The sequence below is a fragment of the Schistocerca nitens genome, chromosome 8, assembly GCF_023898315.1.
Source record: "Schistocerca nitens isolate TAMUIC-IGC-003100 chromosome 8, iqSchNite1.1, whole genome shotgun sequence".
Classification (NCBI taxonomy): Eukaryota; Metazoa; Arthropoda; class Insecta; order Orthoptera; family Acrididae; genus Schistocerca; species Schistocerca nitens.
The window spans coordinates 269,005,457-269,021,846 of NC_064621.1; the positions used below are offsets into that span (position 1 = coordinate 269,005,457).

Genomic DNA, 16,390 nt, shown 5'->3' on the forward strand with positions numbered 1-16,390 from the left:
TAAGTTGGTAAGCGTGATACAAACAGCGTGCAGAATGGCCTGTAGGTGGCAGCGTATTGCAGATGCACACACACCGTCGTAGAATCAGTATAAAGATGGCCGCCCCACTTGCGACTTGCACCAAGGAAGAACAGAGTTCTGTTATTCGGTTTTTGCTTAGTGAAGGTGTGAAACCTATTGAAATTCCTGGACGAATGAAGGTTCTGTACGGTGATGTGTGTTTGTCACATCAGCAAGTCTACGGGTGGAGTAGGAAGTTCGCAAATGGTGTGACTTCAGTGGAAGATGCTCCTCGTCCAGGACAGGCACAACGAGTTGTGACTCCACAGAACATTGCAGCAGTTGAAGCCACAGTGAAGGAGAACCGCCAAGTGACTGCGAATGACTTTGCAGCATGTTTACAGATTAGTCATGGGTCAGCACACCACATTGTGCATGATGTGCTCCAGTCCCAGAAAGTGTCTGCAAGATGGGTGCCACGGCAGCTGACTCCTGAAATGAGAGAAGGACGTGTCGATGCTTGTGGAGAACTTCTTCGGCTCTTTGAATGAGAAGGTGATGGCTTCCTTACAAGAATCGTTATTGGGGACGAAACCTGGGTTCACTTCCACCAACCGGAAATGAAGAGGGCAAACAAGGAATGGCGCCATTCTTCATTGCCAAAACCAAACAAGTTTCGAACAGAACCATCAGCAGGGAAGGTTATGCTGACTCTTTTAGGATGGAAAAGGCTTCATTTGGAGCATTACATGCCTAGAGGGACCACTGTCACCAGTGAATCATACACGTATCTCCTAAAAAATCATCTGCGGCCTGCAATCAAGTGAAAGCGACGTGGATTGCTGTCAGCAGGTGTCCTTTTGCAACATGACAATGCAAGGCCCCACACTGCCTGTACAACAGTTTCAACAATCACAGACATGCATTTTGAGTGTCTTCCTCATCCACAATACTTCCCAGACCTTGCCCCAAGTGATTTCCATATATTGGACCACATAAAGACTCGTTGGGAGGAGAGGAGTTCCGTTATAATGAAGAGGTACGCCACGCGGTGCACGATTGGTTGCGAGGACTACCAAAAGAATCTATTTCTAAAGGAATTTATGCACTTTTTAAGCGCTGGAGGACTTGCATTGATCGTGGAGGAGATTATGTTGAAAAGTGATACAGCTTTGTACCACTTCTGCACAATAAATAATACTTAAAAAAATATTTACCTCGTAACTAGTAGCTTATGGCAGCACTGTCAGTTCCTGGGTGTTTATTTTGCATTACTTCCTTATTATACAGGGTGAAAAGTATTTAAACCGACAAACTCTGGGAGGTTGTAGTGGACATCAAAACAAATATTTTTCCCTAATGCCATTTTTTCCTATGAGGAGTATTTAAGCCGGTAGAGGAAGATTTTTCTGGCGGCAAATTAATTGAACCAACAAACACTTTTCTAATTTTTTTATGACCAAGAGACAACATATTAACACAACCCAATTTCAATTACAGTAGATTTTCAAAAATGCCTCCATTGACACGTAAACAAAGGTTACACCGTCGGATCATGTTGTCTGACAGGGGAAAAACCCCAGGAATATCCTCAATTGCTCCTGCTGCTGCTACTATGCGGGCAACCAGATCCTCTTCTGATGCAGCAGGAGTTCCGTAAACAAGGTTGCACATCTCTCGCCACACAAAAATGTCCAGAGGGCACATATCTGTGGATCGAGCAGGCCATGGTACAGGACCACCACTGCCAATCCACGTTTCTGCGAACCGTCGGTCGAGGAATCGACGCACACGATGACTGAAATGTGCTGGCGCCCCGTCATGTTGGAACCACATGCGTTGTCTTGTAGGGAGCGTGACGTCTTCCAGCAATTATGGCAACGCTCTGGCGAGAAAATTGTAACAGTTCCTGCCATTTAGTGGCGTAGGTAGCAGATACGAGCCAGTTAAACAGCCCCCAACAACTCCGACCCACACATTAACGAAGAACCGCACTTGATGAGCGCTAGTAACTGTGGCATGTGGGTTATCCTCCGAAAACATGCGAATTGTGCATGTTGAAGACTCCATCAGGCCCGAGCGTTGCTTCATTGGTAAACAACACAGAGGATGGAAATGTAGGGTGCATTTCACACTGTTCCAGGTACCACTGCGAAAGCTGTGCTCTGGGTGGATAAGCAACTTGTTCCAAGTTGTGGACACGCTGTAAGAGAAATGGACGTAACAATTGCTCTCGGAGGACTGTTCTTACATTCGTCTGATTCGTCCCCATGTTACGTGTAATTCCACGGGTGCTAATTGAAGGATCCCGCTCCACATGCTGCAAGACAGCTTCCTCAAATTGCAGCGTTCTTACCGTGCGACGGCGCCCCTGTCCAGGTAATCTCCAAAATGAACCGGTATCTCGCAGACGTTACAGCAGCCAAGGTCGTATGATGCAGGATACGACGATTAGGATATTGTTGTTGATAAAACCGCTGTGCAACTCGTCCGTTGTGGTGTGCTACGTAGTACGCACCAACCATATCAGTGTACTCCCTCCAGGTGTATCGCTCAATTATTAAACAGAGCGCTAGGTGAACATCGTAATACGACCTCTAACAACTGAAGAGCATAATATGGCATCCCACAGTTTAAATAATCCTCATAGGAAAAAAGTACATTAGGGAAAAATATTTGTTTTGATGTCCCCTACAACCTCGCACAGTATGTGCCAAGCAAGATTGTAAGAGATGGAAAAGAGCCACCGTGGTACAACAACCGAGTTAGAAAACTGCTGCGGAAGCAAAGGGAACTTCACAGTAAATATAAACATAGCCAAAGCTATCAATATAGACAAGTGTAATTTGCTGCGAATACATAGAAAGAAAGATCCCTTATCATTTAGCTACAAAATTGCAGGTCAGCAACTGGAAGCAATTAATCCCATAAATTATCTGGGAGTACGCATTAGGAGTGATCATATCAAGTTGATCGTTGGTAAAGCAGATGCCAGACTGAGATTCATTGGAAGAATCCTAAGGAAATGCAATCCGAAAACAAAGGAAGTAGGTTACAGTACGCTTGTTCGCCCACTGCTTGAATACTGCTCCGTACCAGATAGGGTTGATAGAAGTGATAGAGAAGATCCAACGGAGAGCAGCGCGCTTCGTTACAGGATCATTTAGTAATCGCGAAAGCGTTACGGAGATGATAAACTCCAGTGGAAGACTCTGCAGGAGAGACGCTCAGTAGCTCGGTACGGGCTTTTGTTGAAGTATCGAGAACATACCTTCACCGAAGAGTCAAGCAGTATATTGCTCCCTCCTACGTATATCTCGCGAAGAGGCCATGAGGATAAAATCAGAGAGATTAGAGCCCACACAGAAGCATACTGACAATCCTTCTTTCCACGAACAATACGAGACTGCAATAGAAGGGAGAACCCATAGAGGTACTCAGGGTACGCTCCGCCATACACCGTCAGGAGGCTAGCGGAGTATGGAAGTAGATGTAGTTTGCAGGTTTAAATACTTTTCACCCTGTATATTTCCCCTTGTTAGTAGGTGCTGCGCAACGTCACGCACAGACAATAAATTCGTGACGGCCAGTAGGCAGGCTGTGGCTGTTGAGTGAGGCGAGTGTCGGTGGCGCAGGGGAGTACGACGCGGGCGGCGGCCGGTGCCGGCCGTGCCACTCGACGTGCGAGGCGTGCGACGGCGCCACCGAGTCGGCGTGCGTGCGCTGCGCGTCGCCGCTGCTGCTGCAGGGCCGGCGCTGCGCGTCCGCGTGCGACGCGGGCTGGTTCCCCGAGCCGCGCGCCGCCGCCTGCCTGCGCTGCCCGCACGTGTGCACGCGCTGCCAGTCGCCGCTCAACTGCACCGCCTGCGCGCCCGGCCTGCTGCTGCAGAGCGGACAGTGCCGGCCCGTCTGCGCGCCCGGGTGAGTACCGCGCCTCTGCCTTGTGTGATTTGTGTGATACAGGAAGGAGGCCAGCTGGGAATGTGGGAACTCGACTTTCCACTCTGGGCAGCCTCTGAAGTGAATTCGTTAACACGTCGAGACTGCTCGAACAAGAGAGAAACTTTATTAACTCTTTCGTGAGCCGTGGGAAACATGCTTCCCACTACAATGAACTCGCCGCTAGTCCCGTGGGATTCACAGTTCCCACCTCTGTACGGTGCTACCAACTAGTGAATAGAATAGGGTACTGAAACCTCCTGGCAGATTAAAACTGTGTGCCGGACCGAGACTCGAACTCGGGACCTTTGCCTTTCGCGGGAGTGTGCTCTACCATCTGAGTTACCCAAGCACTCCGCTGTAGAGTGAAAATTTCATTCTAGAAACAACCTCCAGGATGTGGCTAAGCCATGTCTCCGCAATACCCTTTCTTTCAGTAATGCTAATTCTGCAAGGTAGGCAGGAGAGCTTCTGTAAAGTTTGGAAGGTAGGAGACGAGGTACTGGCAGAAGTAAAGCTGTGAGGACGGGGCGTGAGTCGTGCTTGGTTAGCTCAGATGGTAGAGCACTTGCCCGCGAAAGGCAAAGGTCCCGAGATCGAGTCTCGGTCCGGCACACAGTTTTAATCTGCCAGGAAGTTTCATATCAGCGCACACTCCGCTGTAGAGTGAAAATTTCACTCTAGAAACAACCCCCAGATTGTTGCTAAGCCATGTCTCCGCAATATCCTTTCTTTCAGGAGTGCTAGTTCTGCAAGGTTCGCAGGAGAGCTTCTGTAAAGTTTGGAAGGTAGGAGACGAGGTACTGGCAGAAGTAAAGCTGTGAGGACGGGGCGTGAGTCATGCTTGGGTAGCTCAGATGGTAGAGCACTTGCCCGCGAAAGGCAAAGTTCCCGAGTTCGATTGTCGGCCCGGCACACAGTTTTAATGTGCCAGGAAGTTTCATATCAGCGCTCACTCCGCTATAGAGTGAAAATTTCACTCTAGTATAGGGTACTACTTCCAATCGGAAGTTCCCGCCGTTTTTGTTGTACCTTCGCGGAGAAGCATTGTATAGCTCAGTGTTGCTCTGTAGTGGAGGCTTTCAGTGCTGTTTGAGTTACATTTTATGATTTTTTCCTCAAAGCTATAGTATAAGGTAAATACTTTTGATTTACGCAAATCTATGAAGAAAACGTAAAATTGGAACAAGGAGAATTCCAGTTTGAAACAAAAGGACCCATTTCTGCAGTAAAATGGATGGATAACCGCCCAGTCACTTTCCTGTCCTCAATTCGTGACCCATGAGAAACAGCCACAGTGAAAAGGAAAAACAAGGATGGTACTAGCACAGAGATTTCTTGTCCTGCAGTTGTGGCAGAATACAACAAAATAATGGGTGGCGTCGATAAGTTGGATCAATTACGAGAAAGGTATGCTATTGTCAGACGTTCTGTAAAATGGCGGCACAGAATCTTTTATTTCCTAGTGGACGTTGCTGCAGTGAACAGTTTTATCCTGCGGAAAATTAGTAAAAGAGAAAGTGGACAGCATGATCAGCTCACAAACAGAATCCTTCTAGCCAGGCAATTGATCGCTGGCTTCTCATCCCGGAAAAGGCGTGGACAAAAACCTGTCTTTCTGGCAAAAAGGGGTAAAGTACCTGAAGATTTGTCTCATGTGGCTTTAGGGGAGCATCAACCCATTTTAGGAGACACCTACTGGACGTGACGTCATTGTAGTACCAAAGCTGCGGAAAAGTGTACTCGCTGTGTTAGTACATATTGTCAAATACCACTTTGCATAGACCCATGTTTCAGAAAATTTCATGGTAAGTAATTCTGAACAATCATTGTAACAAGAGAAGTAAATTTATCAAATAAATATTCAAAAAGTTGATTTTGTCATTTAACTCCAAGGAAGGGCAGTGGGAAGAATACTTCACACCTTGTTGTGTGACCTCACTTTCACAGTTGGAGCACATTTGATATTCTGTATGATAAATATACCTATATTTTAACTATTATCTGCTCCCCATTCATTAAAAAAAACTGCTCAATAATTTTGTCCACGAAAGGGTTAACACCTTGTCGTCCGCACGTCTTGTACAAACTTATTCGTTTGGCGCCGGCAGCGCTATTTCGGATTACTTGGCTTGCCGCTAGCCGCTTGTCACCTTTCCGTTGATGACAAGCTTCAAACACATTGACTTTTGCGCGCTTCAATTTTTCCGGCAATTCTCTATTTTCTCGTATCGTTACATAAACTCGAATTTTCTTTCAAAGTTCAACACTGTTACAATAAATATCCATGTAGAGATGATGCCACTTTCCACCAGAAAGTGTCAGTAGTTCCATCACTGTTATTGCTAAAGGTTGTCCAGCGCCGGAATATATCTGTTGTTGTTGTTGTTGTGGTCTTCAGTCCTAAGACTGGTTTGATGCAGCTCTCCATGCTACTCTATACTGTGCAAGCTTCTTCATCTCCCAGTACCTACTGCAGCCTACATCCTTCTGAATCTGTTTAGTGTATTTATCTCTTGGTAATCCTCCATGATTTTTACCCTCCTCGCTGCCCTTCAATACTAAATTGGTGATCCCTTGATTCCTCAGAACATGCCCTACCAACCGACCCCTTCTTCCAGTCAAGTTGTGAAACAAACTCCTCTTCTCCCCAATTCTATTCAATATCTCCTCATTAGTTATGTGATCTCCCCATCTAATCTTCAGCATTCTTCTGTAGCACCACATTTCGAAAGCTTCTATTCTCTTCTTGTCTAAAGTATTTATCGTCCATGTTTCACTTCCATACATGGCTGCCGGCCGGAGTGGCCGTGAGGTTCTAAGCGCTCCAGTCTGGAACCGAGCGACTGCTACGGTCGCAGTTTCGAATCCTGCCTCGGGCATGGATGTGTGTGATGTCCTTAGGTAGTTAGGATTAATTAGTTATAAGTTCTAGGCGACTGATGACCTCATAAGCTAAGTCGCATAGTGCTCAGAGCCATTTGAACCATACATGGATACACTCCATACAAATACTTTCAGAAACGACTTCCTGACACTTAAATCAATACTCGATGTTAACAAATTTCTCTGCCTCAGAAACGCTTTCCTTGCCATTGCCAGCCTACATTTTATAACCGCTCTACTTCGACCATCATCATAAATTTTGCTCCCCAAATAGCAAAACTCCTTTACTACTTTAAGTGTCTCATTTCCTAATCTAATTCCCTCAGCATCACCCGACTTAATTCGAGTACATTCCATTATCCTCGTTTTGCTTTTGTTGCTGTTCATCATATGACCTCCTTTCAAGACACTATCCATTACGTTCAACTGCTCTTCCAAGTCCTTTGCTGTCTCTGGCAGAATTACAATGTCATCGGCGAACCTCAAAGTTTTTATTTCTTCTCCATGGATTTTAATAGCTACTCCGAACTTTTCTTTTGTTTCCTTTACTGCTTGCTCAATATACAGATTGAATAACATCGGGGAGAGGCTACAACCCTGTATCACTCCCTTCCCAACCACTGCTTCCCTTTCATGTCCCTCGACTCTTATAACAGTCATCTGCTTTCTGTACAAATTGTAAATAGCCTTTCGCTCCCTGTATTTTACCCCTGCCAGTTTCAGAATTTAAAAGACAGTATTCCAGTCAACATTGTCAAAAGCTTTCTCTAAGTCTACAAATGCTAGAAACGTAGGTTTGCCTTTCCTTAATCTTTCTTCTAAGATAAGTCGTAGGTCAGTATTGGCTCACGTGTTCCAACATTTCTACGGAATCCTAACTGATCTTGCCCGAGGTCGGCTTCTACCAGTTTTTCATTTGTCTGTAAATAATTCACGTTAGTATTTTAATTAAACTGATAGCTCGGTAATTTTCACATCTGTCAACACCTGCATTTTTTGGGATTGGAATTATTATATTCTACTTGAAGTCTGAGGGAATTTCGCCTGTCTCATACATCTTGTTTACCAGATGGTAGAGTTTTCTCAGGATTGGCTCTTGAATGAGGAATTGTATCCGGTACTCGAATCACACAGCATCCGAATGAGTATGCCACATTCGTAATTTTCGACGGACTGTAAACTTTAAAATTTAACTGTCCACGCCACTGTATCATCCCTTCATCAGTTGACATATTTTGACTTAAATTAAACGTTTCTTTATGCTTTTCGGAAAAATAATCAGTTACGAATTGCACTTTGAAAAGCCGGTCAGCATTATCCGGTTTATTGTTGTTGATGGAAAAATGTAAAAATGATAATATTTGTCTGAATCGGTTGGGACATCGTTTTGCGAAATATCGGTGTATGTATCAACGGATTCGTTGTCCAGTTATCTTCGATCCTAGCTTTTTTTACAGTTCCCATAAGGATAGCAAGCCCAAAGCAATTTCTAAGTTCGCGTGCCGTAACGTCGACAAATTTGGCATTTTCTTAATCGAGTTTCCCTCTAGTGTAATTCTGACTGTAATACTTATTGGTTTCGTTGCAAATATATTAAAATAGATAGTTCCCAATGCATAATTCTACGATATCTACGATGCTCTGTGTATCTTTGGGAAATACGTGTGGACCCGGAGATTTTTCAAATTTATTTTTATTGGTCCTCAGTAAATCATAGTCTGTCTTCTTCGTCTGATTCATCCGTGACAGCTGGCAACCGCAGCGATCGCCGAATTCTTCTTGGACGTATTTCACTATCTTCCGACGATTCTGCTTCATTTTCATTTTTTTTAATATCCCAAGTCTTCTTCCCCATCGGCCAAGTCGTCTGGAGCGTCAGCCAATAGACCCGCGCATTCATCGTAAATAATCGTAAGGCGTCTCTTTCGTCTGCCACGATGAAAGTGCACAAGTACTTATAAAAACGAAAAGCTTGTTGACGTGTGTAACTTATAGTCACCTAAACAAAACACCAACAGAGTGAAAAAGATACTAAAGTGCTGTCACCGGCCACTGCGCGATACTATGCTCACGACACCACTGTGAGTTCGCCGGCCACTGATCGATTCTATGCACACGCCACAGTGGTGCAGCCGGACGGCAAAGTGGTAGGCAGTTATGTTAATGTACCAGCTTCACACAAAGGAATTTAGGACATTAGGTGCCAGTGGGTATTGCTTTATATGAATGGGGCTAGGTGAAAGTTAATGCTGGACTGGGATTCGAACCCAGGTCTCTTGCTTAGTAGACAGATATCTGACCAGTACACCTTTCACACACAGTGTTCGCCAGAACCACACATACCACCCAGACACACCTATCGTCAGACTATAATTCCCAACTTATACCACGCGCTACTACACTAAATGCTTCTTATGGCATCTCGTCAATTTCCATAAGATTTCGAGCTTGGTCCGAAGCTGCACTGAAGGGATCATTGGCCGCCATCACCTTAATTATAGTCTATACGAGGTGTCTGTTCTTTCAGACCTTAAGGCAAAGGCAGCCAATGATCCTTTCATTGTCGATGTACACCAAGCTCGAACTCTTACTGGAATCGGCGAGAAGCCATGAGTAATGAGACTATGAGCAATGGGAAATACATCAGTAGTCAGTATTGTGTACTGAGAATTTGGTTCTGATAGGAGGCATGGCAGGATATTGCGTTCAGTGGGGTGATCACTGTGTCTAGATGCCGTAATGGCCAGCACATCGGTCTAGTAAGCAGGAGACGCTTTTTCGAACCTCGGCTCGGCACATATGTTCAACCTGCCCCATTGGTAAAAATAAGTACCCATTGGCAGCTAACATCTGTTATTTCTTTGAGTCTTGAATCATAGTAGCTGAAGGATCAAAACAGTATTTGTTCACTCAGTCATGTCCAAAAGAATGGACGCCGCTTATGTACTAGCTTATTGTAAGATCGTCTATAACATCAATCATTACATCTGTATCACATAGACCCACTACATCTTTATTTTTCTGCAGTATAGTCGTCCTCTCTCTTGTCCCTCAAAAAGGAGCTAATCTGCTAATACCATGAACGAGGCAGAAGTTTCTCGTTAATAATGTGCCATCTTTAATCACCTGATTTTATTTTGTCTTTTCGTCTAAAAAATTTAACAGCTACAATATCTTTTAAGGGTAATCTTAAATCAGAAGAAAATTGAGTCATTCGAAACGTTTAGGTCAGTCATAATTTGTTACGTTGCTGGAAGTGTATGTCCACCAATCATGCTCGTTGGCAATATGGGGAGGCTTACATGCATCATAGGTACATACAGCTGTATTTTAGTTGTATGAGCAACATGTGGTAAGACCAGAATAACATATTTTCCCTGAGCAGGTGCAGAAACCGCTGTTGAATAATTGATCTAGGAATTGTAACATTAGCTAACGTGGTCCTATAGTGCCGTTACTATGAACGGCTAAAAGCCAGGGCCACTACTTTTTCAGTGAACCTGTAGCTCTATCATATGGTTAAAAGATGATGACATCTTCTGTGAATAAAATACACTGGAGATACAATAGTACCCAGTGGTAGCCTGCTCTGAAGGAAGTCATCAGGAACAATAAGTCAGCCCTACTTACATCTGATGTGCCAAAGGGGAGATTGTTAAACCCCTTAATAGAACTGAAAAACGGAAATCGATAAGTTGGTATTATATATATTAGAAGATAATGAAAGCTGATGATCGGAAGCGCAGGACTTCAGCTTAGATGAGGTCGGGGCTGTTTTCACAAAATCAAATAGGAACAACACAGGCAGAATATCTAATAATAAACTGGAATCAGGCAAGCTACTACGAACAGCACTGGAAGCACATTACTCTAATCGAGGTAGGCATGAAACCAATACGCACCACGATAGTACAAGCTTACAAACCAGCTCCGCAACTAATGAATAGATCGGAAGAGAAGATTGAGGGTACGAAAATTTAATTTTGAGGGGCGACAAGAATTTCATAGAAGTAGGCAAACGCTGACTGGGGAAAGAATTCAACGAAGAGGCTCCCAGGCAGAATTTTGCTCAGACCACAGTTTTATTATTGCTGATCCTTAGCTTAAGGATCGTGAAAGAAGGTTGTAAACTTGAAAAAAATCTGAAAACACAGAAATATTTCAGACAGATTCCGTAATAGTAAGCCAGCGATTTCAATATGAGATGTTAAACGGCGAGGCATTTCTTGCCACAGATGTGGCATAATGTGACCATAATCATTGTTTAAGAACTATCAATTAAAACAGTAGAAATTGTAGAATGGTAATACCGACCATAGTTGAAAAAAGCTGAGTTTATTGAGAGTTTCGAAAGAAGTAAAATGCAACTACTGGTGAAAGAAGGGGTAAGGAACACCCTAGAATGTGACTGTAGCCTGGATAGATAAAATAGTGAAAAATGAGATAGACAAAGGCCAAGCCTAGTTAAATTTCTTGGACAACGCATGTAATTTCGAATACAAGTGATGAAATGAGAAAATATAATAATAAAGTAAAGAAAACAGCCAAAACCCAATATAGACATCTAAAAAAGTGACTGGCGAAAAGTGCAAGTTCGCAAACAAGGAAGGATGGAAAACACTTGCAACGTCGTGGAAGCATGCATAACTAGGGCACAGATAGATGGCGCCTATAATAAATTTAGGGAGACCTTTGGAGAAAAGGGTAGTAGATGTACGAAAATCAAGAGTGCAGAAGACGGTCGAGTATAGCACAAAGAAGTGAACGTTGTGAGAAGGAGGAGATTAACGTTCCGTAGACAATGAAGACATTACAGATGGAGCACATACTAAGATCAGGAAAGAATGGAAAAGGAAATACGCCATGCCCTTTCGAAGGAGCTATCCCGGCATTTGCCTTAAGTGGGTTACGAAAATCACTAGAAACCCCAGTCTGGATGGCCGGACACCGTTTCAGCCACCGTCCTCCCAAATGAGAGTCCAGTGTGCTCTCCACTGCACTATTTCGCGCTGAGAGATAGGAGGAATATACAGAAGTGCTATACGAGGGAGATGAACATGAAGCAAGTATTATGAACGGGAAGAGGAAGTAAATGTTGAGTTGAAAAAAATGATACTGTTAGAAGAATCTGACAGAGGACTGAAAGGCTGACAGAGCACTGGAAGACCTAAACCGAAACAAGACTCTCAGAATAGTTGAGATTCTTCGAAGAAGAAGCCAAGTGAAATAGTCTGAGAATTCAACTACAATGTATTACTTCCAGTTGCAAAGGAAACATGAACTGAGAGGTATGAAGATTACCACATACTGAATTTAATAAGTGATTCGTGCAAAATACTGACACAAGTGATTTGGAGAAGAATGAAGAAACTGCTAACAAAAACAACCTTGTAGATCAGTTTTGGTTCTTGGGAATTGTTGGAAAATGTGTGTCAGTATGTGCCATACAGCTAATCGTATATATAGTTGACTGGACACGACTCTTTGAAACTTTGAAAGTAAGGGCCTAAATTACAAGAAACGAAAAGTTATTTACAGTTTTTGTGGAAGCAGCCATGCCGCAGAAAATGTTGAAGGACATAAAACGGATGAGGAAGAAGTAAAGGAGAAATTTAGATCGATAATTAAACTTTAATCGTAGATCTGTATGTATAGTCCAAACCAAAATGTTGAAGGACATAAAACGGATGTGGAAGAAGTAAGGGAGAAATTAAGATCGACAATTAAAGTGTAATCGTAGATCTGTATGTATAGTCCTAACCACTAAGGATAGAAACTAGAAATTTGCAGAAAGGCATTGTACTGCTGGCGTAGTGTAAGAAGGGATTTTTCGACATTCGTTCCCTAAGGATATGAACTTGGGAATGAAATGGTTTTTGAAAATATGTCGCCATTAAAATTTTGAAATTAGAATTACGATAATTGTTATGTGGTTTCTCAGTCAGAAGTAAAGAGATACGTGTTGCAGCACTTATGGAAATTTAACACGTATGAGTGAGGAATAGTGGGTGAAATATTTTGAAAACAAATCATTACTAAAGAGCTACTAAAAAATTCTTAAAGCGACATCTATGAAAACTTGTGCTTGGCTTCTCGGTTGAAAATTAAAAAAAAATGAATTGCCTTGTTTTCAGAAATTCGACACATAAGGGGGTAAAATTGGGGATGAAAATTCTTAAGAACCATACATGTTACTCAAAAAATAAAGCTAAATCTTTGAAAATTAGTATTTCATTTCTCGGTTGGAAGTAAAGAAATAGGTGTTAGGGGAAGGAAGTGTCTGTGGAAATATCACCACAAGAATGCAAAATGGCTCTGAGCACTATGGGACTCAACTGCTGTGGTTATCAGTCCCCTAGAACTTAGAACTACTTAAACCTAACTAACCTAAGGACATCACACACATCCATGCCCGAGGCAGGATTCGAACCTGCGACCGTAGCAGTTGCACGGTTCCGGACTGCGCGCCTAGAACCGCGACACAAGAATGCAAAAGGCAATATTAACTAAAACCTTGTACTTCAACTACGAAAATGGCCTTTTGGTGAGACATATATTCGGAGGAGATCATACTTTTATGGCCTCAATTTCTGTGAAAAGTTTAGAAGGCATTGAAATTTGTGAACAACTTAAAATGTCGATTAAAGAAAAACAAGCAGCATCTTCTTCCAGCTTCCATATGGTTAGAAAAAATACAAAAAATGCTTAAAACAATGGAATCTAAAGTAGGTTTAGTAACACACATTAGAACTATTATATAAAATATATACAGTTAATAATTATGAACTAAAAGTAACGTAAGAAACAGTAGTTCAAAGACATGAGGTAAAACACATCATATCTATTAAAACAACTATGGACCACAATTATGTCACTGTAATGAGCTGTAGCAAAGCTACACATTCAATATCTAAGGAACGACCCACATTTAGTAAGAAATCAAGTATAGGAAACGTCATAAATTAGATGTAATGGGGATGATGCAAAACAATATAGTCATAATGTACGAAAAATTAATACGAAGTAGAAGTAGAAAATGTAGTACTCAATCCCGATGTAAAATAGTTTAGGTGAAATTGTGTACAACGTGTGTAAGTAGCATCAAAATACGTTATGTCTCAGGTTGAGAAGAAAATAGGAAAAGTTCATCATGAGCATCATCATCGTTTTCCAACTACAGCTTCCTAGGTGTGCTGTACAAGCGCTAGATATCTCGTTCTGTCTTCATAGATCTTCTGTTCCAGAACAGTTCCGCCACTTTTGTCCTTTCTCCTCCTCATCATGTCATATAAAAAACTATGACGAGCTATGCCATGAAAACTAAGATGATGAACTTGCGAAGTGGCGTGAAAACATATAAGCAAGAGGCAAGTAACAGTGGCCACTCAGTTGCAACAATGTCGCACCGGTAAGAAAAGTGCAAAGTACATCTCAAGATAAATAAGAAAATAAATGCAGGATGAACACCAGGAGGACAAGCTTTTGTTAACCTTTAGAATGGTGAAATGTACAAAGATGATCGTTGTGCTTTGTTAATGGAAATATGCTCTATTGACAAAAAAATACATCTTAAGTAGAAATAAGAAGACCATATATCCACTTGAAAACAAACGTGGTGGTAAGTAGCGAGAAGCCTACCTCAGAATTAAGAAGCACCAAGAAAGGCTCTATGTAAAGCTTACGTGAACAATACGTTCTGGATATATGAAATATTTTAAAATAAGAATAAGATTATACTCATAATTATACAGAAAGGATGTAAGCAGTAAAAAATTACAACAAAAAAACCACTTCATTATCACATGGGTGACGAAGTGTCATTAAAATATCGATAGCTTCACACAATTCAAGTGGCTATACAAAAACTAGGGCAAAACTTGTCAAGTCAAAGTACTTAGTGGGAAGTGGTGGGAAAGATCCCATACCACCTTGATATCGTGCAAATAGGTAAAATTTATACATTAAGCATGTCACCTCCTGTTAGTGGAGGATAGAAGTGGGTATGCCCGAAGTATTAGTGGTATGTGCAATGGCATATAAATAGGTCAGGCTAATCGCAAGGAATAAGCGAATGTGGACCCACTACAATAAACAGATACACATCAGTTTTTCAATATGTTTCTGAAGGGGGCATTGGTAAATATAGAGTGGGCATTCCTACCGAAAACAAAAATCAATGAATTATATAAACCGCAACAGGTGCGAAGGGCAGCAAGGTATCTAATCAAAAATAAATATTACTGAAGAACTTTAAAAAGTTAGAAACAAATTATAACGTTATGGAGCATCCATCATGTCATATCTATGTATATTAAGTGTTTTACAGATGGTAATCAAGGAAAAGAGGTAATCTGTGTCAACTCAGTGCAAGACAGAGGTGTTAAGAGAATAAATATACCATGAGTAGCTATATGTACCGATGTAAACAACAATAGTTTGAAAGGTGAAAGACAATGTAGATCCACCAACTGTCGATATCGATTGAAGTACCATATCAGATATAGCCATTACTCTTTCCTGTAGTGTACTGGGATGAGACACTAACACAGCAATATGAGAGTGTAGACTCAGTCTAGATTTATGTAGAAACTATTATTCTAAAATGTAACCTAAGGACATGGAAAAGGTATATTAACATCAAATACACACAAAGATTTCAAAAAATCAGACAGTAGTCATAGTATATCGTGGTTACATCACCATATAAATGTAAATAAAATTAGAGCAAGGCATCTGACAAGATGTCAAAATGAAAAGAGAGTAGTATATTGAATAACATAAGACAGCAAACACCTATAATTACGATATAATGTTGTGGATATATACGAGGCGTGCTTTTAAGGTAGGTTCGTATGAACATAAGGACACAACGAAAGGTTATTTCAAATAAGGAAATTTATTATCAAAAAGTACACACTTCACTCTTTTTTTCGACATAGTTTCCAGATTTGTTCAAACACGCGTCATACATCTCAACCAATTTTAAAATACCCTCTTCATAAAAACTTGCCGCCTGCTCTTATAATCAAGAGTTCACTACCATTTTCACGTCATCTTCATCATTGTAACGGTTGCCACTGAGGTGTGGTTAGAGGTTGAGGAACAGATGATAATCGCTCGGTGCAAGATCAGGACTGTAGGGTGGGTGATCTAAAACTCCCCAGCCAAAACTATCGAATAAATAGCGGGTCCGACCAGCAATGTGAGGTCTTGTACCGTCATGGAGAAGGACAATTCCCTTTGTCAACATGACACGTCTTTTGTTTTGGATCGCTTTTCATATTAAAACAATAAAGACACTGCATATTCGTAAGTGTAATGTAAGGTTACACAAAAGGTATTCCAATCATGTATGTGCATAATGCAAGAACCGCTGTAGTTACTGGATTCCGTATAAGTCTGCATGAACGCAATATACGAATTAAGCAGGAGTTAAAGCAAATCGTAACTCACAGTAGGTGTGCCATAAACGAACCTGTAATGAAGTCGACACATGCATCAGCAACTGTCAAAGGAGTGACCAGAATGGGCGTTCAAAGCAGATAGTATAGGTTGTGCGTTGTGA

The 16,390-nt window shown here is 41.9% G+C and overlaps 1 protein-coding gene across 1 annotated transcript in view; it reads left to right on the forward strand.

Annotated features, from left to right (window-relative positions):
* LOC126199515 (furin-like protease 2) overlaps positions 1-16,390 on the forward strand; it is a 713,209-nt gene that overhangs the window by 640,114 nt on the left and 56,705 nt on the right. Inside the window, exon 18 of the mRNA XM_049936438.1 lies at positions 3,641-3,921. Within this exon, the coding sequence (XP_049792395.1) occupies positions 3,641-3,921 (281 nt within the window). The remainder of the gene's footprint in view (positions 1-3,640; positions 3,922-16,390) is intronic.